Source organism: Planococcus citri, chromosome 4 (assembly GCF_950023065.1).
Source record: "Planococcus citri chromosome 4, ihPlaCitr1.1, whole genome shotgun sequence".
Lineage (NCBI taxonomy): Eukaryota > Metazoa > Arthropoda > Insecta > Hemiptera > Pseudococcidae > Planococcus > Planococcus citri.
Genome location: NC_088680.1, coordinates 2863509 through 2888179, shown reverse-complemented (window position 1 = coordinate 2888179; position 24671 = coordinate 2863509). Strand labels below are relative to the sequence as shown.

Here is a 24671-nt window from a genome sequence, read left to right as displayed (position 1 = left end):
TGTTCATCGCATCAACAGTACCAAGTACGTATAATCCAGTCGAAAACAAAAATCAAAAACAGAAAATCAGCCAACGGGAATAGCCGAGCGTTTATTTTATTTCATTCCGCTTTTTTTGCCTTGCCCTCCCCCCCATCCCCACCCTCCTGCCTATGCATAGACGTATGGAAAAAGAGCCGAAGACTCCAGCAGCCTACATATATATATACGTTATACGGAAGTTAAATTTTGCGAACGTTGTAAATGAACCGCGTAACCGACTCGACTAACTCGCATTTTCTGTGTTTTCTGCGACTGACAGCTCTCGTCAATCGGATCAACTAAACCTAGCAGAAAAGAAACAACATTTTTAAAATTCGCTAATAGTACACCTCATTCGAGAACGGTTTCATCTTCGACTAATTTAACCGCAAGCCGAACGAATACTTAATTCGGGTCGAAAAAAAAAAACAAAACAAAAACAAGTTCCATTAAATCGTCACATTTTTTCAACGTAGGTATCGTAAAAATTGCCATCATTATTAAAAAAAGAAAAAAATCAACCCTCGTAGGCAAACCTTGTATTCGAAGCTTCGTCCACGTTTGTGTGAAGAGAAAAATATTATTCGCAGTAGATCAAAAAGAGCGTGAAAAATTTTCGCTCCGTCAAAAAGAAAAATTGTATCAAAATATCAAAAAACAAATATTCGTCTAGTCAAAATTAAGTACTAAGGTAAATATCGTACCGGAAAATAAAACGAAACTCAAAAACTTTCAACTACCAAGCATTTCCACTTACCCAATGTTTGCCCCAGAACTGTCCGGCCATCTTCTCCGAGACATGCACTTCGAGCGTCGAATGGATTTGTAAATTGTATAAAAGCGAATCCTTTATGCATAGAGATACCTGAAACAAACAAACGTAAAATTGACAAAAATTAGCGTACAATTTTAAAAAATTGGAAAAACATGCTTTTTTTCAGAATAATGAAGGAGTGGGGCTTACCCCCCCCCCGGGGGGGTCTAAAAAATGAGTGAATATTCGAACTCGGTAACACACGTCGTTCGAAATTTTTCGAAATTTCAGCCATGTTCGAAGCAATGAGGGTGTCAGAAGGATCGAATCTAAAAAAAGAGTAAAGTAAATATATTTTAGGATTCTGCATCTTCAAATCACTAACAATCGATGTTTCACCTCAATTTCATTTTATTTTCTACGTATTTCGATCAAAACTATACATCTTTAACACCCCCCCCCTTTACAAATTTTGAGGACCCTTTTTGAAAATTAGTTATTCGAAAAAAGAATAATTTGTTACGACTGCAATTTTTCCAAATTTTTGAATCGTGGCTCCCAAATTTCGTGTTCATCAAGAAATGTTGGGCATTTATAGTAAAAGTTCAACTTCAAACTTTTCTAATTTCGATTATAGATTTTGACCCTGTTGATCTATTCTTTTCAACGCGAACAAGTTGATCAATATTTACTGAATCATTCGCGAACGAATTGATTCGTATAAGTGACTTGTTCGCGAACGAATCGATTCATTTACTCAATTTTTGATGAATCATTCGCGAACGAATCGATTCGTACAGGTGACTCGTTCGCGAACGAATCGATTCGTATAAGTGACTCGTTCGCGAACGAATCGATTCATTTACTCAATTTTTGATGAATCATTCGCGAACAAATTAAACAATTTTTAGAGAATCATTCGCGAACGAATTGATTCGTATAAGTGACTTTGAGAATAAAAATAATTAAGGATGTAAATTTGTAGAAATTATTCAAAATCATGAAAAATGAGCTACATTTACAACAAGCAGTTAAAAAGGTCAACTATTAAATTGTAAAAATCAAGCTACTATTTTCTGACAATATTGCAAAATTTACACCAAACGTCGAAAAAATTTCCAAAATTCATAATTTTCATAAAGCACTAAGCAACACACAATTAAGCACTTGTAGAAAACTGTAAAAATACATCGAAAAATCCTCATCATTAAAATTGTGTTAACTTCGTATAAAAATCAAAACTGGGCAAAAATTTTTCAAGATTTGCAAAAAATTCGCCTTACTTAATACATAGAAATGTTTCAAATGATTTCAAATCTAAAATTTAGTGTTTTGAAATTTGACATTTTGACCAAAAATTTCTAATTTCATCTAATTTAATTTGATTTCAAATCCTCGAATCTCATTTTTATTCGTAAAATGACGCGACAAAAGCTTTTCAACCCATTTACACTTTCTTAAAAATCAATTTATGTACCATACCTATGGTCCCTGCAAAAGAGGAATAAAACAAGCGAGTGAGAGGGAGGAAGGGGGGTCTGAAGGAGAATTCGCATAGATTTTACTCTGCTTGGTACACACAAAACGCTAGATACATATTTAATAAGAATAATAATAAAAAACGTAACCCCATTCCTCCCAATTCCTCTCAAAAAAAAGGTAGTCAGAAAAATATTTAATAAAAAAAATCCTTCCACGACGCGCGGTTTTTCATCGTCGAGTAAAAATTATAGCTGGAAAATCGCATCCGCGAATACAGAGAGCGTTTCTTTCCCAGGAAGAAAAATTTTCGGTTCTTTAAAAACACATCGCCATTAATAAATTTCGCACAATTGCGCGTCGAAGAAGGCGGCGAGAGAACAGTGCGAGAAGGGAGCGAGCGTGAAAGGCCATGAGAATTCCATCACGAATTATCTCGTAAACGACGACGATTTCACCCCTTTTTCTAGACGAGAAAGATGATGGATTTTATCGGAATTTTCTTGCGTTTTAGTGCTTTTACACTTACCCTCGATTTAATACCGGAATGTTCCATCTTCGATGCTCGACACGGACTCACTCGAAACTCCCTTCTATGGGACGCGCGGACGAGGCGAAGACAGGAGATACGCGGATGATGAAGACGAAGACGAAGACGAGAGGGTGAGGGTGAGGGTAAAAATAAAGAAAATTACGCCGGTCAGAGAAATTACGAAAAATATGGTTTCACGTGCAGATGCTTGAACCGAGCACCCAGCTGAGGGCGAAGGGAGAACGCAGAAAAGGCGAGCTTTTCGATATAATTTTGTATGTTTTTGTATAGCTTTGAATATTCTTTTTATTTTTATACGCTACGTACACACAAAAGAGAGACAGAGAGTAGGTATTTTTTTCATATTTTTAATCTTGATACTGGAAAGATTACTGATTGTGTTCTTGACAGCAAAGGAATGTCAGAAAAAGTGAAAACAAAAGCCGCTCGGTCTTACGGTGCACGGTTGTGGTGGTGGTTGCGACAACTTTGACACAGGCAGAGAGAAACCAGGCTAGGTAGGTACTCGTATTACCTACCTAGGATTTTACTATAAAGATCTAGTTGTTTTCCCTGCCTATCTGTGTGCAAAATGAAGGCAGTTGGTACATATTTCGAATCTACGAGCTCCGAGCAGGTCACTCTTATGATAAAAGGCGACTTCATTACCCCAAACATAGGCAATCGGCATTTAGAAATTTGCCAACATGAAAGCGACATCGAGCCTTTGGCCGAAGCAGCAACGAGTAGTCGAGGCGTCGTTGTATTTGATTGTTGCGGCCGTGCAGCTGTCGCTTGTAATTAATTACCGAGGGTGCTGCCGTCGTCGTGGCGCTACGAATATGCCACCAAAACAGGCCAGCAGGCAGTGGGCACACTTTAGACAAACGGCAATGGTTAAATTGTCCAGCTTGTCCAGCGATACGACGTCGACTTAATAATAGTCTCGCGATGATTAATAACGATTTGGAATTTAACAACGCCAAACACGTTAAATTATATCGTTAACATTCCGGCATGCTGCTCCGCTACCGTAAACAGTTCGAACTTTAAATAAACAATAATAATTACATCGAGTCGGAGCTTTTTCGTCGCCTCTACACTTCCTCCTCCTCGTCGTCTCCTTCGGATTAATGAAGATATATTGCCGATGGTATGCGAATAATCTACGGACGATTAAAAGGATTTACTTAAGACGTTGCTGGCTTTGTTTTTGTTGTCTTTGTTATGTCGTCTAATTTGCGTATGTTTCTATTATTATGGCTTTCAAATTAGTCCATCTGTCCGGAAAAGCGAACGAGCGAGTCCAAGCGGTAATAAAATTTTTGAGATTAATGATCATTGATACCAAAACAGCTACATACAATACACAACTTTACACATAGGATCGTCTAAACTCGCGATTTTTCACAAATTTTGGCCAAATGATTTCAATTAAGAGAAGGGTAGGGAAATAGTTCTGAATTTCCAAAATTCTCTGCTATCAAGATGAACATTATTATTCGTTCTTCGTTCTCCATTCATTGAGTCATCAGAGAGTCGAGTGTCTAAGAACAGATCGCCTTCCTTTGGAGCTTGTTGCAATTTAAAATCCATCTTGAATTCAGCTTTCAAGGTCTCAAAGGCTTTCTGCTGTTCTTCTTTCCACTTGATGGGTATGTCATCTTTTGTAAGGTTGTAGATCAGTAGAGATGTGCAGTCTGAAAAGTGAAAAGTGAGAAGTACTTTTCTTTCAATGAAAAGTTGAAAACAAAAGTTCCTACTTTTCACTTCACTTTTCAGTTTTCACACAAAAAAAGTGAGGGACGAATCAATTTACTCATCAGAGATCACTGACCTCATTGATGAAGTCAAATATCAAGTTTCACTCTCTCCACTCCTCTACCTTCGCAATTCAGCACCCATTTTTGAAATTTTTTACTACATTTTTTCAAAACTGAAATACCCAAAAATGTTAGAGGCTCTAGAAAGGCTCAAAACTACCACTATTTGATTAATTACCTAGGTGGAAAAAATGATTTTTTTGTGCGTGTGTTTTACTCGTAGATAGGCAAAAAATACATCAATTTGAAGCTCTTATTGCAGAGAGCTTTAAAATGAGACTCACACACTTTACTTTTTATACTTTTCACACTTTTCAATGAACTTTTCACTTTTCATTTCACCAAAATTACTTTTTTGAAAAGTGCACATCTTTAGGTAGATGGGATTCACAATTTGGGAATATTCAGGAATAAAATCCCTGTAGAGGGTGGTATTGCCAACTAAAGCCAAGATATCATTCTTTTTAAATAGAGAGAATTTTCCTCATTTAGTGTTTTTCTTTTCAAATTCCTGTAATTTCCTAATTTTTTGATTTGTTTCCCAACTCCTTTGTTGTAAATTACAGAGCCAAGGTGGTCGGCGCAATTTCTGAAGAATCGAGTCTTTGTATGATTCAGTTTCAAACATTGACTTTTTAGATATGGACTGCTAGCGGCCCATAAGCTTAACATAGGGCTATTGTCTTGAACATAGTAAGTCGCAGGTTGCAATTTGCGTATGCGCCAGCTCTGTTATGACGTTATACCACCCTGGTACGGGTGCGAGAGGTATAACGTCGTCACCTGGTACAACGTCATTTTTCAGATTCTGGCATGCGCAGAAGCCAAACCGCGAGTCGACTAACTGATGAACTATGTTCAAGACCATTGGCTTATGTACCACCAGCAGTCCATATCTAAAAAGTCAATGGTTTCAAACCATGCTCTCTTATCAGGTGGAAAACATTTAAAAAGTCAATGGTTTCAAACCATGCTCTCTTATCAGGTAGAAAACTTTTTCAAGTCTTTTGATTGTTTCTTCAAAAGTTGCCCCTGATATTTTAATGTCATCGACATATTTCATAATTCCATCCTCGACTCCTTGTTATCAGTTACTTGATTAATCATGTGTACAAATTCACCTGATGGATTTCATCAAAAAGTTGTAACTATAAGATGAGGCCAAACAAAACCGACAAGAAGAAATTGCCTTCCAAGTTGACCAAATCGATCTTTAAACTGGAGGATTTTCAATACGAGATTGTCGACTTTTATCGAGAGAAACTGAAGCAAAAATAGCACATTGCAGTGCAGTGTCCAAAAGTTATGGAACAGCCAAAGAAAATCACGATTTTCACAACATACTTAATCTTTGCTTCATTTTTTCACAGTCTAAACTTTTTAAAATACTCTACCTGAAGTTTTTGTCTGATTTTTGCAATTTTTAATGTACTTTTTTTTTATCATTTGTGCAGAATTTTCTCATTTTTCATTAATTGGATTTTGGCCACTGAAAAAACTTCTGTAAAAAATGGCTGGTTTTTTTGTAAATTTCAGACAGTTTTTTTCATCATTTTACCCTATTTTGATGGCATTTGTACAGAGTACAGACACAGAAGTAGTGCCCAGCGGCTTTTATTTCTAAGTGGAAAGAGCTAGCAAGATGAATAATGAAGCAGGCTTGAGTAGGCAAAAATAGGGGATTTCAAAAGCGACCTTAAAAATTTCAGGCCCATGCACAGGGTGTTCACAAATTGAAAAACCAGTTTGGTCCAAAAATTCAAACCGGTTCTTATTGACGCAATGTATTCTATACAATAAAGCGAACAAAATGTGATATGAATTTTTTGAAACAGGTTTATTAATTTGTAACCAGTTAACAAAAAATACCCAAAAATTGTAGATAGAGAAAAAAAGCTTCAAACAAAAGTTGTAGAGCGTGAAAAATTACACAACTCTGTCAAATCACATTTTGAAACCAGTTTAATTGGTTCGCATTTAGCAACTAGTTTTTGACAACCAACTAAAAATTGGAGATAGAGAAAAAAGCTTGAAACAAAAGTTTTAGAGCATGAAAAATTTTGAAACTGGCCAATTAGTTTGCAATCAGGTAACTTTCGATGACTTGCTGTGAATTAATGAACCAGTTTCAAAATCTGATTAGCAAAAATAGTTCAATCTTTCATGCTTTACAGCTTATGTTTCACACTTTTTTCTCAATCTCCAATTTTTAGGTGATTTTTAATACGTAACTGGTTGCAAATTAATGAACCGGTTTTAAAATCTGATCAGCGAAAATGGTGCAACTTTTGTTCCAAGCATTTTTCTCTTTCCACAATTTTTAGGTATTTTTTGTTCACTGGTTGCAAATTAATGAACTAGTTTCAAAAAATTCATATCATGTTTCTGTCGTTTTAGTGTGTAGAATACATTGCGCCAATAAAAACAGGTTTGAATTTTTGGACCAAACCAGTTTTTCAATTTGTGGACACCCTGTGCATGGGTCTGAAATTTTCAAGGGAGCTTTTGAAAGCCGTTATTTTTCCCTACTCAACGCCGCTTCATTAATCTCGCTGGCTCATTTCCACTTACAATTAGAGATAAAAGCCAATGGGCATTACTTTTGTGTCATACTGTATATGTATTTTATTCTGAATTTTCGATAAGTTTCCTTCAATTTTTGCTCATTTCATTTCTTTTCTCACCATTTTTTTTTTTTTTTTTTTGAATCTTTGCATTTTTTCCCCATTTTCAACTTTGTAAGTACATATTTTGACCAATTTTTATTTTTCAATTTTTTTTTTACGTTTTGTCAAATTTCGCATTGCTGTGTACAGTTTTAATGGTATTTTAAACGTATATTATTTTTCGTCAATTTTAGCGATTTTATCCATTTTTGTGCAATTTTTGTAATATTTGATGACAGTTTATGTTTTTAAAATGTTTTATCTTTATTCTTGACAGGTTTTTTTTTTACAAATTTGATCATTTTTCTTCAATTTCAATCATTCATAATAATTTTATTTATTTTAAGGGGGTGGGTAAAGGGGGCTGTTTGCAATTGCGTGATCTTAAAATTGAACGAAAATCGATTCTAATTTATGAAATTATCGTAAAATTTTCTGAGAATTGATTCAAAATTACATGACAATTCACTGATATTCGAAATTATATTATTCTAAATCGCTTAAAAATGAATTCAATTTCGGTCAAATTAATTTTCAAACTGTGATGAGACGTTTTCGTTCACAATCAAAGAGACCTTATCAATCAAAATTAATGGAAAAAAAATCCTTCTCGCAAACAAATTCAAGGACACGAGTAATAAGCACGCAAAAATACATTGTACAAATTTCTCAGAGCACTACGTCACCCCATTCAATATCGAAGTGCATTGATCATTCCGGTTTTCTTTCGCTCGCAACAACTAGTAACAGCTGTTTTAGTATTTTGTACGATGTGTGATGACGTCATTAGACTTCATCACTGCATCGCGCACCTCTATCGCGCATATTATGCCAACTGCTTTTCGGTTACCTTGTGGCTGTGGCGTGTTTTGTGATAACAGCAAAAATATTATTTTCTGGTTCTGATAATGATATAAAAATACCAGAATATTTGTGCTCTTTGCAGTAGGTTTGTTCTCTAATTACAAATTATTATTCGTGTGATGTTCGCCATAAAGATAAAAATTAAGTCCAAGTGATACTTGTTGTGGTACATTTAGCTATACAGTTTCATTTCGATATTTTTACGTGGAATGTGTTCGCATTATTCCGTTCGTATGTCGTCTTGAACCGTACGAGTTAGTTTTTTGAATATAATTATTTCAACGTAACCTTGATATTCAACTCACTGCTTTGGTAAGTTGTGTTAGATTACATGTGTAATTTTGCCCTGATTGCATAGTTTGATGTAAATTTCAACTCTTCTCTCGGCTCTATGACTGTGAGGTGTTGTCTAGACAACACTTTTGTAGCCTTTTATCGAACATTTCACTAGATTAGTTTTTAAAAGTCACCACGAACAATACGTCGTGAACCGGTTGCGACGCCATATTTTGATTGAGACTTGAACGGATTCAAAAAAATAAAGCATCTCTTTTATTTTTACTCCAAAAAAAATCTCAAAAATTTTGAAAATATAAATTTTTTGACCCTGAATTTTAAAGATGAATTTTGGAGTGGGCAATTTTTCTCAAACTAGACAGAAAATGTAATCTCGTGAATCTAGTTGGGTAAATTTTGGGATACCCTTGAAAATTCGTCCATCCATAGCACCTAATTTCAACTTTTCAACGATCAGACTTTTTAGCTAGAGAAATAAGGTTGAGTCTCAAGCATAAAAACGTCTCGTGTTTTGAACCCCCCTTTCTGTAGACTATTGAAAGAGAGTACATACATCAAAAGGGTAAACACGTTTTCGAGTAACCGAAAGATCAAATCTCAGTCCTCACGATTATTTCAGAAGAAAAAAAATCAACTCTTTGGCATTCGTACCAACATGCTCATCTGACCACATTTAATTTCTCAACTCTCCGCTTGCTTTCTAATTCCAGATGCTCGACCATTGAAATTTGAAACATGTTGCTGTCAAAAATATCCTTAGTTAAAACCCTCTGCGAACTATGCCATCGCCAGACTCAGACTCAGACACCCGTACGTCGAAAATTCTCTCAAACCGTCCGTCTAACATCTTCAGCATCCAAGTTCCAACTAGAAGATGCGCTAAACGTCGAGAGCGAATTAAACGAAGACGAAATAATGCTGAGAGACACATTCCGTTCGTATTGTCGCGAAAAACTCATGCCCAGAATATTATTATCTCATCGAAACGAGCAATTCGACAGACACATCATGAACGAATTGGGCCAACTGGGCGCATTCGGTTGTACCCTTAAGGGGTACGGTTGCGCGGGCGTCTCTTCCGTTGCTTATGGTTTAATCGCTCGTGAAATTGAATACGTCGATAGCGCTTACAGATCGGCGATGAGCGTGCAAGGCTCTCTGGTTATGCAACCTATTTACGAGCTCGGCAGCGAAGAACAAAAGGAGAAGTATTTGCCGGGTATGGCGAAGGGCGAGATTGTCGGCTGTTTCGGGTTAACCGAACCGAATGCTGGAAGCGATCCTGCAGGTAAAAATACATGTTTTGATACGAGTACGAGTGGTTTTTTCCCCAGCTGGTGTTATTTCAATGGATTGGCACAGGGTTCCCCAACAATAAGTCGAACTGAGATTTTAAATTAGGGGAAATATGGGACAGAAATGCTACCAACCTATTTAAAAAAATCAAAAATTGCCAAAATTCCTCAACCATGCTTTTGTTTAACTTCCAGAACGAAACCTGACATGCAGCAAATTAGTCGAAAAAAGATATGCAACCCTCCCCTTCTCCTCGGTTTGAGAAAGTTGGACGAAAAAATTTCAATTTCCCTTCCCTTCCCTTCCCCTCTCTCAACTACGAAGACTTCTAATTATTAGTTTAGTCCAATTTTGAAGAGTGGGCATCTTTCAGAATGAACGTGTTTCAGAACCCTACCTTTATGAGCGAAATTTCAACAGTCTTGATTGAGTTCACAAATTTTGAAAAATTTTTAGAAGTCCTCAAATCTCAATTTTTGCAAAGGATTTATAACAGGAAATTTCCTAAAATATTTCTATTAGGAGACGGGGGAGAGGTCGACAAATTTTTAGATAACTTAATGTTTGAAAAGGGCAGAAAGAAATTAGTTCTAAATTTTTAAAGAAAGTGAAGCATAATTTTTGTGGGACTGTCGGACTGTTGAAAATTTCTTGAGAAAAAAATAACGTTTTTTTGGAAATTTGTAAAAAAAAAATTATGGAAATTTTTTTTTGGCAATTTTGACAAAAAACCATGATTTTTGGAAAATTTTTGCTGGTAAGATCAGTGATTTTTTTTGGTCATTTAAATATATGTACATTTTTTGAAAGTTTTGAAAAAAAAACAAAGTTTGGCTAAAACCACAATTTTTTCATCAATTTTGGCAAAAAAAAAAATTCTTTGAAAATTTTGAACATCACATCAAAAGTTTGGAAGAACCAGTTTTTCTTCGGATTTTTGGTTAAACAAGATTTTTTGATATTTTTGGCAAATATGTCAAGATTTTTTTGACAATTTCAGAAAAAAAAAAACAATTTTTCCTAACTTTTTATCTAAACACCAATTAGCTAAAATCTATTCATCTTTTGAAACTTTTTGGTAATAAGTTGAAGTTTTTGATGGATTTTGGCAAAAAAGCGGATTTTTTTGATATTTTTGACAAAAAAATGGTCTTTGGCAAAAAAAAACATGATTTTTTTGAAAGTTTCGATCAAAAGAACAAGTTTTTTTTTTGTCAAAACGCAGCTTTTTAAAAACATGTTTAGAAAAAAGTAGAATTCTTCGAGAAGTTTCGACGAATAAGAATCGAGCTTTTTTGATAATTTTTGTGAAAAGCAGATCTACAATTTTTTGAAAAATTTCAATACTCGTATTGAAAACAAGCAGGACTTTTCATTTACCTATTCTCATAACACCAGAGTTTTTTTTTGGAGGAAATGAGTTTTTTCAGAATTTTCAATACAAAGGTAGGATTTTTTGGAAATTTTTGCAAATCAACAAGATCTTTACTTATCAAATTTGGCAAAAGACAAATTTTCTTCAATTAATTTTAGCAAAACAAAAGATTTTTGGCAATTTAAAAAAAAAGCAATATTTTGATGAAAATGGGTAAAGAGAGTATGTTTTATCACAGCTTTGTGGATAAGAGTAAGCTTTTTTGAGAAACATTGGCAAATTATGAGATTTTTTTGGCAATTTTGGCAAAAAAAGTACAAGTTTTTGGCAATTTTAGCAAATCAACATATTTTTTGACTGTTTTGGTTAAAAGCACCAGTTTTTTTCACATTTCTGACACAAATCGAGTTTTTTTCAGAAATGATAAAAAGCTGTGATTTACCCCCCCCCCTCCCCAAAAAAAACACATTTTGTAATTGATCATAAACCGAATGTTCTGGCAATTTTGGCGAAAATAAACCTGATTTTTTTGAGCAATTTTGGCAAAATGCATAAAGATTTTTCATCAGAAAGTGCCATAGTTTTTTTTCTTGATTTTAGGTCAAAATTAGACTGGATTTTTGGCCATTTTTGCAACGAGCAAAATTTCTCAATTAATTTTGCCAAAAGGTACTTCTTGATCAATTTTGGCAAAAAAAGCAAAACTTTTATAATTTCGAAAAAAAGGGGTTTGGGCTGAAAACTGTTTTTTTTTTTGCAAAAAGTAAGATTTTTGGGGAAAATGTTGACAAAAATTAGGTGATTTTGGTAAAAGCACAAGTTTTTGACAATTTTAGCAAATCAGCATAATTTTTTGACTGTTTTGGTTAAAAGCACCAGTTTTTTCGTATTTCTGATACAATCAGAAATGATAAAAAAAAAACGTAATTTTAGCCCCCCCCCCCCAAACACATTTTGTAATTGATCACAAACCGGATATTTTGGCAATTTTGGCAAAATGAACAAAGATTTTTCATCAGAAAGTGCCATAGTTTTTTTTTTTTTTCGATTTTAGGTCAAAAATAGACTGGATTTTTGGCGATTTTGGCAACTAGCAAAATTTCTCAATTAATTTTGCCAAAAAGTACCTACTCCTTGATAAATGGCAAAAAAAGCAAAATTTTTAATAATTTCAAAAAAAAGGGGTTTGGGCTGAACCCTGTTTTTTTTTTTGCAAAAATAAGATTTTTGGGGAAAATGTTGACAAAAGATTGATTTTTTAGGTGATTTTGGAAAAAAACACAAGTTTTTGACAATTTTAGCAAATCAGCATAATAATTTGTTGACTGTTTTGGTTAGAAGCGCCAGTTTTTTTCACATTTCTGACACAAATCGAGTTTTTTTCAGAAATGATATAAAAACTGTAAGTTTAGCCCCCCCCCCATAAAAACATTGTGTAATTGATCATAAACCGGATGTTTTGGCAATTTTGGCGAAAAGAAACCTGATTTTATGAGCAATTTTGGCAAAATGCACAAAGATTTTTCATCAGAAAGTGCCATAGTTTTTTTTTCTTGATTTTAGGTCAAAATAAGACTGGATTTTTGGCCATTTTTGCAACTTTTTTTTTTTTTTTTGTAAAAGTAAGATTTTTGGGGAAAATGTTGACAAAAAGATTAATTTTTTAGGTGATTTTGGGAAACAAACATGTAGATGTTATTTTCTGACAATTGACAAAAATTCGCACCAATTTTATTGTGATGATTTTGTCCAAAAATTATAAACTATCAGTCACCAGCATTTCTGTCAAAATCTTATTAATGATGAAGAGTAGGGGGGAGGAGATTTATAAAATCATTTTTGCCCCGTATAAGGAGTATAAAAGATAACATAAAAGCAACCATTTAAAAATTTAAAATTATTTTAGTGGTCCCTCTGACCCCCCCCTCTTCTTAAAAATGGACAAATTTTAGAAAAAGTTCGAAAAAATATGGCGTGGCATGTCAATTTTTGTAATTTTGAGGGCTCTTGGTTCGAATATCCACTAATATTTCGAATCGGACCCCCTCTATATACTTCGCCAGTTCACCAATTCTGAATAAAGATTATGGCCACGAATCCTATTTCAACTCTGCATTAGTAATATCTTCATAGCATCTAATCTCGATCACGTATTTTCCCCAGGTATGCGAACAAAAGCAGTCTACAACGCGGCCAAAAAAACATACACATTGAGCGGCAGCAAAACGTGGATCACGAATTCCCCGATAGCCGACGTGCTGCTAATCTGGGCCAAATGCGAAGACGGTAAAATACGCGCCTTCTTGGTCGACAAAGGCACCAAAGGCATCGAGGTGACCAAAATCCAAGGTAAATTCTCTTTACGCGCCAACACCACCGGTATGATCATGATGGACGGATGCGAAATCCCCGAAACTAACTTACTACCCAAATCGGAAGGTTTGAAAAGCGCTCTAGGATGCTTGACCAACGCCAGGTACACCATTGCTTTTGGGGTAACCGGAGCAGCTCAATTTTGCTTCGAAACCGCCCGACAGTATTTACTAGACAGAGTGCAATTCGGCGCACCTCTCGCTTCTAAACAACTAGTGCAGAAGAAAATGGCCGATATAATCAGCGAGATCTCTCTGGCGTATCTGGCTTCGGTTAAAGTCGGACGACTCAAAGATGAAGGATTACTCGCTCCCGAAATGATCTCGATAATCAAGAGGAATAATTGCGGTAAAGCTTTAGAAATCGCCAGAACTTCTCGCGATATGCTCGGAGGTAATGGTGTCGCCGACGAGTACCATATTATCAGACACGTGTTGAATTTAGAGGCTGTGAATACGTACGAGGGCACTCACGATATACACGCGTTAATTTTGGGCAGATCTATTACCGGAATTCAAGCTTTCAAATAGAAATACTATGTTCACGTGATCTGGACACTACTCGAAAAAGTCAACTCTAAGTGAAGACGAGCGACCAATTTAAAAAAACCAACTACGAGCTTTTGCTACTTATTTTTATAAAACGGTATCCGAGTGTATAATTTAATTCATTTTTTTTTACACCATGTGGTTAATTTGTTAAATAAAATTGTTCGTAACAAGTTTCAGAGCAAAGTGTCTGTGTAGGTAGTAGGTATACCTAACCTACAAAGTATACGTTAATTTCAACTTTTTTCCTTACAGAATATCGTGTGTAAGTTATGTTCATCGTAGCCCATATTTTCATTAATTCTGATGTCGAGCCACGTAATAAAATGAACTTCGAACATAATTTTTTGTCTTTACGGTATTCCTAACTACTGGCATTTTTTACGACTGTGTACAACTTTTCGAGTAATTGGTACTTTAGACCACGTTAATTGCTCTTTTATGACAAACTATACGAGTACGTTCGAGCTTCGAGCCCTATTCAGATGATGAGCGAAAAAGCTCAACGCTATCTGTATTACGTCAACGCAAACAGCAACATAATCATCGTCATCGTCGTCGGCTAAAGTTATTTTTTTAATTAATCTCGCGCGAAATGTAAACAATGATAACGTTTTACAAATTCTTGTATATTTTTTCTTACTACCTGTAATTCTTCGAAGATGTGTGTGGTCAAAGGTAAGATGAGCTCGACTTTGCAGTCGTGTAAAAATAAAATTCGCTAGAATGAGTAATACGAGATGTAGGTTTACGTCACTGGTACTCGTATGTACATGACTAAGGTGCTCGTCTGTTTACTATACAAGAGTTCATTTTTTATCTAATTTAATAATTATTTGGAATTTGGTACAGATTCGGATCAAAAACTTATAGGACAATAAATGAGTCAGTGAAATCAAAGATCTCAAAAACGTCAGTTCCTATTAATTTTTCGATCGTTTCAGGTAGATTTTTTTACACACAGAAAATTGAAAACCATCATATAATTTGTCTTATATACTTAATGAAGGAGGGGGGGCTTTCTTTTGATGGTCCAGTGAAGTGATAATTTATAAGTTCAGTCAATACACATTTCATACACCTACCAATTTTGAGCCAAAATATTTTTCAAAACGGGATTTCAACTTTCATCACCTCTTGAGAGCACAAAAGCTTCTAATTTTGATCAAAATTCAGAAAGCCAAGTTCGAGTATTGACTATTTTTTTTTCAATTTGACTCCCCTGAATCACCGACCCCCTCCTCTCGATCCCGTAGGTCTCAATTGTAGTCAAATTATTACTAAAATGAATCAGCCGAGTTTAGAATTTCTGTGTTTGTTGGACGCAACTCGAAATTTAATTGCTTTCAATTGCCATCCAATCCCTCCCCCCCCCCACGGAGCAACTCAAGCTGTTTTTTTTCAGCAGTTATTTGCCAAAAATTTCAAAATTGTGGTTTTTTTTGTTTTTTTGTTTTTTTAAGACATGCGAAAAAAGAAATAAATAGGTAAGTTACGACTTTTTTCAAACTTCATAAAATCTCGAACTATAGAAAAAAAAATAATTTTTAATATTTTCCTTATGAAAATGTACTTAAGATAAATTCTTGAAAGTGGATTTCAATGATTTTGAAAAAAATTACCGGTAGGGAGAAGGGTACAAAAATAAAAAAAAGTGTCAAAATAATTATATAAAAATTGAAGATGCCCTCACTTGATCGACAGAATGGAATTTGTCTAACTGCCTAACAAGCAGGATAACATAAAAAAACAGAATCAACAAAACAAAAACAGCACTTTCTGCACATTTTTTCAAATATTTAATTTTTTGAGTTTTAGGGGGGGGGGGTTTGTAGGAAGAGTTTAACATTTTCAGTTTTTTTTTTCATAACGCCAAAAAACATTTGGATTTTTTTTCTCAAATTCACGGTCCAAAAACACTTGAATTTTTTCAAATTCTCGCTCAAGAGAACAAAACTGAAAAAATACAAATTTTTGAAAAGAGCTGAAAATTAACTCAAAATTCCCAAAATTAATTTGATTTAAAAAACGAGAAAACGGGCATTTTTCGAAATATTCAAATTTTTATAAGGTGCGGGAGGAGGAGAGGGAGAGGGTTAAAATTTGTTTCCGATTGTGAGGTACAAAATTGAAAAAAAATATAAAAATTTCAGAAGCCTTCCCTTGAATTTTCATCAGCCAAATGGAAATTAAGATAAGGTATCCAACAAGTAGGTCTACGATAAAATGGAAAAACAGGACAAAATCTGCATTTTCTGTACATTTTTATCAATATTCATTTTTTAGTGATGGAAGGGGGGGGGGGGGGGGAACAGGAATTTTACATTTTTAGATTTTTGTTTCATAACTTTAGAAAACATGGAAATTTTTTCCATTTCAAAATAATAGTCGGGGGCCCGTGTAAGGATCAATTGCACCCCCCTACCGATACTCCGGGACAACTTTTTTTTTTAAAGGGGGAGTCCTAAGGAACATTTCTGACGGCCATTTTGATTGACTGGTCAGCGGAAATCGCAGATTTTCAGTTCCAACATAGGATTTGCACGAAATTCTTTAAGCCTTACAAAGGTAGATCGAAAGAGCAGGAAAAAATTTATCATCTGTCAAAATTTCAAGTGCTTAAGTGCTTTTTTCGCTTTTTGGTGAATTTTTGAAAATTACATTTAGGCCAAAAATGAGGGGAAAAAATCAAAATCTTACCAAATTGACCTGGAAAGCTGAAATTTGGGATATATCTTATTTTCGACCTGCCAAATCGATTGGAAACTGTTTCAGACCGTTCAGTGTAGTTCTGGAGCCTCCAGCAGATTTTTGAAACTTGCAATTCTCACAAAATTTCATCAAATGAAGTTGGAAAGACGAAATTCATTCTGCAAACTAATTTCAATACGCTACGAAGTCGACTACAGATGGATTTCAAGTCGTTTTGGAGCCTCCAGCGACTTTTTGAAAATTCCTGAAGCCTCCCGCAGATGTTTGAAACTTTAAATTTTCACAAAATTTCATCAAATGGAGATGGAAAGCTGAATTTCACTCTACACTCCAATTTTAACACACTCTGAAGACGACTTAAGGTGGGTTCAAGTCATTTTAGAGCCTCCATCGACTTTTTTGAAAATTACTGGAGCTTCCAGTACAGTTTTGAAACTTGAAATTTTCTCAAAATTTCATCAAATTGAGATGGAGAGTCGAAATTCATTATGCAAACCAATTTCAATACTCTACAAAGTTGACTGCTGGTGGATTTCAAGTCGTTTTGGAGCCTCCAGCGACTTTTTGAAAGGTTGTATGGTGTTTTTTTTGGAAAATTGAAATTTCCTAAAAGTAGCTGGAAGCTTCAAAACCATTTGAAACCACCATGTAGTCTGCGAAGTAAATTTCAGCATGCCAACTCCATTTGATAAATTAATGTTGGGGAAATTACAAGCTTCAAAAATCTGCTGGAGGCTCCAGTAATTTTCCAAAAAAGTTGCTGGAGGCTCTAAAATGACTTGAACCCACCTGAAGTCGTCTTCAGAGGGTGTTAAAATTGGACTGTAGAATAAATTTCAGCTTTCCATCACCATTTGATAGAATTTTGTGAAAATTTAAAGTTTCAAAAATCTGCTGGAGGCTTCAGGAATTTTCAAAAAGTCGCTGGAGGCTCCAAAACGACTTGAAATTCATCTGCAGTACTTCGTAGCGTATTGAAATTAGTTTTTAGAATAAATTTTAGCTTTACAACTCCAATTTGATGGAATTTTGTGGGAATTTCGAGTTTCAAAAATCTGCTGGAGGCTCCAGAACTGCTCAAAACGGGTTGAAACCGTTTCCAATCGATTTGGCATGTCGAAACAAGGTTATATCCCAAATTTCAGCTTTCTTGGTCAATTTGGTAAAATTTTGATTTTTCCCCTCATTTTTGGCCTAAATTCGATTTTCAAAAATTCACCAAAAATCGAAAAATGCACTTTTGCACTTGAAATTTTGACAGGTGATAAATTTTTGCTTGCTCTTTCGATTTTGGAAGTTGAAATTTCAACAAAATTTCATCAAATGGAGATGAAAAGCGGAAATTTAGTCTGCACTCCAATCTTAGCACTCTCTGAAGACGACTCTTCAGGTGGGTTCAAGTCATTTTGGAGCCTCCAGCGACTTTTTGAAAATTCCTGGAGTCTCCAGCAGATTATTGAAACTTTCAAATGGAGTTGGAAAACGGAAATTTACTATGTATTACAATTTTAACACCTACTCTTACCCATTCCTAAGACGGCGCAATTGACGTAATGCATAGTAAATTTCCGTTTTCCTACTCCATTTTTTGACAAAATTTCATTGAAATTTCAAGTTTCAAAAATCTACTGCAGACTCCAACAATTTTCAAAAAGTCGCTGGAGACTCCAAAATGACTTAAACCTACCAGCAGTCGACTTCATAGCGTGCTTAAGTTGAAGTACAGCGTAAATTTTGGATTTTCAACGTCATTTGATGAAATTTTGAGGGAATTTCGAGTTTCAAAAATCTACTGGAGACTCCAGAACTACTCTAAACGGTCCGAAACAGTTTTCAATCGATTTGGCAGGTCGAAAATAGGGTACATCCCAAATTTCAGCGTTCTAGGTCAAATTGGGAAGATTTTGATTTTTCCCCTCATTTACCTATGGCCCAAATTTGATTTTCAAAAATTCACCAAAAATCGAAAAAAGCACTTAAGCACTTGAAAATTTTAATTTCTGTTTTGTGAAAAACAAAACAAAAAAAATTGAAAATTGAAGTTTTCTCGATGGGCTAGGAATCAAATTTTTATATTTTTCTGCCATTCTGAGAGTCTTTTTCCAGTCTCCAAAATGTTGGGGAGAAAAATTAAAATACGTCTAAAAACAATGGTTTTTAAAATAGCGAAGAATTAATCAAAATTTTCATAATTTTTTTCAAAATAATTGCACTTTGAAATATCATCAGTCATCAGAGTTGGAATTGCGTCACGAAACAATAAAAAATAATTTTGAAAACATTATTTTTCATCATTTTGTAAAATTAGCACAAAATTAAAAAATCCTTCGCTCGAAGCACTTCGCAATTTTATTCAATTCCACATTTTACAATCGGGTCACTAAAATTTATATTAAGAGCCATCTGATAACCCGTAGGGGGTATTTCAACTCGAAAAAAACTACTCAAATTCAACACGAGCCCACGTAATGTTTCTTTTTCAGCTCTCGTAACAAGTACGAGTACCTACGACATGACACATGAATTACGTACTATACGAACGTCATTTCGTAACATTCAAAAGAAATCCATCATCGCATTATGATTCGGATTTGGCGATAAATTAAAATATTCGTCGAGGTCGATTCGTACTACAAACCACCAGCACGACGATGACGACGACCAGATAGTACTAAATTTCCGGCATCGTCGAGCATCGCCACAATTTTGGCAACAAGTTACATCATACTCGTACCTTACCTATTTAGTCGTCAGATTTGTCGCAGATGTTTACTTAAATATAACACATTTACGAGAGATAATTTGACACCCGAAGCATAATTTGTACATTTACGACGCTTCTGTCTCGCGAGCCAAAAAAAAAGGGCGAAAAAACACCGTTATTCGTCAATTTATCGACACGTAAGTAAACTTTGCTCAACATTGGCAGAACGTGCGGAGGATGTAGGTAGGAGATTATTTTTCATTCTGTTTTATAAAAATTCGCGGTTTGCGTTCATACATATTTGGCAAATAGAATAATTTTAATCCGCGAATGGCAATTTAGAAAATAGGGCTCGGTTTCGTTGGTCGGTTTTTATTGCACCGGGATGCCTTCCGTATACGCCAACGAATTGCTACACAAGCGTGAGAAATTGCGACGGAAATATGGAAATTGAAGGAATTTACATTTACACGCGAAACCGGGCAATAAATACGAATTTGAATACATTTGTCCAGAAAACATCTAGCTATATAGAGGGTGGTACGAAGTACCCACGATAGCGATTGCTTTCAGGATATTTCTCCTCTATCCTCTATATTCGTCGTCGTGTTGCGCTGACTTGCGATGCAACTATCGCATGTGTTTCAGTTCACATAGATAGTTAGATACCCTGCGAGTCAGCGCAGGGCGCAGAGTAGAGGGATTATCTACGTATAGACCAAAGCGTGGTAGTAATCGAATAAAAAATTTACCTGCCAAACGGCCGTATCGTTGGAACATTCTTTCGACGTCTGTTTTACTGCACTGGAAGGTGTTCAGATTGCCTACGAATATTCGCGAATTGACCGCCTGCGGGTCTTGCGAGTTTGTCTGGTTGCCTACTTTGCTCATCTTCATCTTGAAATACGCGTGCTGGCCTTTCGCGCTGTAACATACACAAATTACCCATCATTACTTATAGCAGCAGCCAACAACACTCGACGACGACTACGACTACGACTACTGATGAATTATTAAACGACGAGTAGAAAAACTAAGGCTTTGGGGCGCGATGCGATGAATTCCACCGCATCTAAGGCGAGAGAAAAAAAATAGCGGAAAATCGTCGGAAACTTTCTCATTCTCTGCGACCATATTTTATTCATTTTCTTTTCAACACGCGACGAGTGGCGTGGCTTTCTCTCTATCTCGCTCACTCGCTTCCTTCTCACACACGGTCGAAAAAAGATGTATTAACCTGTAGAATCGTCCATTCTAATAGATCCAACTGCCATTTCGAGCTTATACTACTACCCAACGCCGATAGATATATTGTCCTTTCAAATGAAAACCGCAATTCAACTTCTTGACTGATTAGCCAAAAGACTATACTGCGGAGAAATTTCTATTAAACGAATACCGGTAGCGTAAATACGATATTTGTGCTACACGTGGTTGGATTCTGTCTTTAGGGTTACGAGTTGCGGAGTAGAATTTGAAAATTTCAACCTATTTGTACCGGAGAGGTTCACATGAATGTCAAATTTGCTAATATTTGACGCAATATGGACTTCAAAATTAGCAGATTGAGTGCTCCCAGGAACCTAAAAACCCATATGCCACACGATTATTTTCAATTTTCAGAAAATGGGGAAAAGGAAGGTGGTACGAATGAGCATTTGGAGGAGTCAAATCACAAAAATAAGTTGATATTTGCATTCAGCGCTCCCAAAAACCAAGTAAATCATATGTCACAGCATTTTTCCAATTTTCAGGAAATGGAGGTGGGGGAGTAGAACGTTAGAGGGGTCGAATCAAAAAAGTAAACCGATATTCGTATTCAGCGCTCTCAAAAACCTAATAAACCATATGTCACACCATTTTTCAATTTTTAAGAAGGGGGTGGGTGGTGGGGGATGGAGCGTTGGAGGGGGTGAATCAAAAAAATGAATCGATATTCGTATTCAGCGGTCTCGAGAACGTAGGAAACGATATGTCACACGATAAGTGAAATTTTTTTGCATTTCAAACAATAATATTGGCAACATTGTCCCCTCGACTACACTTTACAATTAAATTTTCCCCTAGTTTTGGAAGTTGGACTCTAGAGTTGACACTACGACAAAAAATTCAATTGCTGACCCCCCTCCCCCACCTCCAACTTACCCTCGAGGGGAAAAAACTCAAATTCTGGCGATTTTCCGTTTTTTCGCACCTGAAAGTTTTGATAAATTTCATGTGATAGTATTCCCAAATTTTGAAAAAGCAGGCGTAGGTACTTAAAAATTTGATGATGAATCAATTTTTGAAACAGTACGAGTATTTTTTTGGTAAATTTCAGGTCATTTTGTGGTCAATTACCGGTAATTATTGCTTTGGTAAATTATGGGTGGGTAACTTTTGGAGAAGTATGAGTAATGAGTAATTTTTTGGTAAATTAGATACCAGTAATTTTTTGGTAAATTATCAGCAATTTTTAGGTAAATTACCAGCAATTTTTAGGTAAATTACCAGCAATTTTTTGGTAAATTACCAGTAATTTTTTGGTAAATTACCAGTAATTTTTTGGTAAAATACGAGTAATTTATTGGTAAAATACAAAAATTTTTATTTTTGTGAAAATTACAAATAATTTTTAGGTAAATTACAGTAATTTTCATTTAGGTAAATTACAGTAATTTTCATTTAGGTAAATTAACAGTAATTTTTTGGTGAATTATAGAATAGAATAGAATATATTTCTCAGATCTTGTTACATTTACATATAATTAGAAGGCAATAGCCCCTCTGTACCCAAAGGTGAGCGAGGAGACTTTACAAATCAAACCATTAAGCACGCCAACAAAGAAAAATAAAAACAAGCAAAACCAATAGGCAACGCGAATAAAGGAAGAGAAAAACAAAAATTGAAAACACAAAAGCAAAAACAAAAATGAAAATAAACAAAAATAAAAAGATACCCACCAGTAATTTTTTGGCAGATTACCAGTAATTTTTTGGAAAATTACCAGTAATTTTTCGGAAAATTACCAGTAATTTTTCGGAAAATTACCAGTAATTTTTCGGAAAATTACCAGTAATTTTTCGGAAAATTACCAGTAATTTTTCGGAAAATTACCAGTAATTTTTCGGAAAATTACCAGTAATTTTTTGGTAAATTACCAGTAATTTTTTGGTAAATTACCAGTGATTTTTGAGTAAATTACCAGTAATTTTTTGGTAAATTACCAGTGATTTTTGGGTAAATTACCAGTAATTTTTTGGTAAATTACCAGTAATTTTTTTGGTAAATTACCAGTAATTTTTTTGGTAAATTACCAGTAATTTTTTTGGTAAATTACCAGTAATTTTTTTGGTAAATTACCAGTAATTTTTTTGGTAAATTACCAGTAATTTTTTTGGTAAATTACCAGTAATCATTGCTTTGGTAAATTATCGGTGGGTAACTTTTGGAGAAGTACAAGTAATTTTTTGAAGAAGTACGAGTAATTTTTTGGTAAATTACCAGTAATTTTTTTAGTACAATACAAAAAAATTTGTTTTTGTGAATTACAAATATTTTTTTGGTAAATTACCAGTAATTTTTGCTTTAGTAAATTACTGGTGGGTAATTCTTGGTAATTATGAGTATTTTTTTGGTAAATTACAAAAATTTTTGTGTTTGTAAATTATTGTAATTTTTGTTTTTGGTAAATTATGGGTATTTTTGGGTAAATTATGACTATTATGGTAAATTACAGGATTTTTTGGTAAATTAGGAATAGTTTTAGGTAAATTACAAGTTATTTTTGGGTAAATTATAAGACTTCATCATCAAATTGAGATTCCACAGGTGTAATAATTGTGTAATTATAAAATAAACACACCCCCCTTTAGTATTTTCCTTGCAGAGGAAACTGTACAGTTTATCTTCCCATTTTTCAAAAATTTCCACTCACAACTCAGATCTTTTTGTGGGGGAGGGGGAAGATATGGGAAAAATCGAACAAATACACCTTCTTGCTTGAAGATACATATAAAAATTGTAAGTATTCGATTTTCACCATCGATATCCATAATAAATAGGTAAATTTCTCCAGGTTCATGGACAGCGAGTTAGGTTCATATACACCGTAAATTCGCTACCGGGATCAAATAGCAAGAATTGTTCGACGGGCACGAGACATTTTTGGTTTTGCGGCTCTCTAAGCGTATTCCACCTTAATGGATTAAACACATTCGCCTTTAAACGGCGAGCTTTGTAATGGAAAAGTTTGGTAATTTAGTATGAAAACGGTTCAAAGTATAAAAGGGGAAAAAAGACAGAGCTACCAAGACTGCAAAACGGAATGGAACAGAAGTTATTTAAAAAAGAAAGATTACCAGCGCCCAATCTACTAATCAATTAGTAATTTAAGAAGTCGTATAAGTTGAATGCGGGCTGTGCAAAGTCGTGAGAGTTCGAGTTGGCGAATACAAATTCTACAATTCAGATGATGATGATGATGGCTGAATTGTACCTGAGACTGGGATAGGAACGTATTTGACGCAGGATGCAGGCAGGTAAAAGGCACACGCGCTGGTCAAATTAATAGCGACGATGAAAATTTTTACTACGGTAATCTATTAAACGTTAAGTGAGGTCACGAAACTACTGTTATACATATGTTCGCGATAAATAATCGTTTTAAGCTCTCGACGTGAATTATTCGAACGTAAATAACGAGACGTATACTACGAGTATACGACCCAAATAATGGGCGTTGTATTTTCACCATAGCTGCCTAAGCGTCATCCCGACTTAATAAATCAACTAAATTGGTGCGGATTGAAATTTCGGTTACCGCTCACAGGCTCCCCACATGAAAAATAGTCGCGCAGATTTTGGCATTAGTCGAGTGTATCACTTTGAGCCGGCTCTGCTAGCGCTATCCGATATTAATGCACAATTAACAAAACTATTCTTAAATCGTTTTAATATTATACGTACCTATTACTATTAGTGTACTAGAAAAGTATAAACATAAATAAGTAACATTACACGTTTTCAGAGAGTCGAAGTCAAAACGAATACGCGAATATATTCAAAACAATACACAAGCCGCATCAAAACGAGAAAAAAAAAGAGCAACCGTAGCAGAAAAAAAAGGACGATATATTAAATTTTTTCATGCACTTCGTTTCCATACGCCAAACTGTTTACATTCGTGTTCTTATTAAGGAAATAGTAGAAATTTTTTATTCATATTAGGGGGAAGATATTAAACCC

General features: G+C 34.9%; 2 protein-coding genes across 3 annotated transcripts in view; one reads left to right on the top strand and one right to left on the bottom strand.

Moving 5' to 3' along the window:
• Nucleotides 1-24671, bottom strand: part of LOC135845062 (RNA-binding Raly-like protein) — a 196293-nt gene that overhangs the window by 125932 nt on the left and 45690 nt on the right. Inside the window, exons 1-3 of one of the 2 annotated variants that reach the window (XM_065363527.1) lie at nucleotides 23923-23942; nucleotides 20197-20369; nucleotides 779-886 (exon numbers count right to left, since the gene is read on the bottom strand). In XM_065363527.1, coding sequence (XP_065219599.1) covers nucleotides 779-886; nucleotides 20197-20341 — 253 coding nt within the window. In that variant the 5' untranslated portion in view covers nucleotides 20342-20369; nucleotides 23923-23942. Of the gene's footprint in view, nucleotides 1-778; nucleotides 887-20196; nucleotides 20370-23922; nucleotides 23943-24671 lie in introns of those variants that run through there. The other variant, XM_065363526.1, reaches the window with a different exon arrangement.
• LOC135842871 (glutaryl-CoA dehydrogenase, mitochondrial) lies at nucleotides 8127-14371 on the top strand. The gene is made up of 3 exons (XM_065360537.1): nucleotides 8127-8451; nucleotides 9147-9724; nucleotides 13271-14371. The coding sequence occupies exons 2-3, from the start codon at nucleotides 9172-9174 to the stop codon at nucleotides 14008-14010; spliced, it is 1293 nt and encodes a 430-aa protein (XP_065216609.1). The 5' UTR covers nucleotides 8127-8451; nucleotides 9147-9171; the 3' UTR covers nucleotides 14011-14371.

Coding starts and splice junctions, on each gene's coding strand:
- LOC135842871 (XM_065360537.1), top strand. CDS start 9,172: ATGTTGCTGTCAAAAATATCCTTAGTTAAAACCCTCTGCGAACTATGC. Junction 9,725..13,270: donor TGCTGGAAGCGATCCTGCAG/GTAAAAATACAT, acceptor TATTTTCCCCAG/GTATGCGAACAAAAGCAGTC.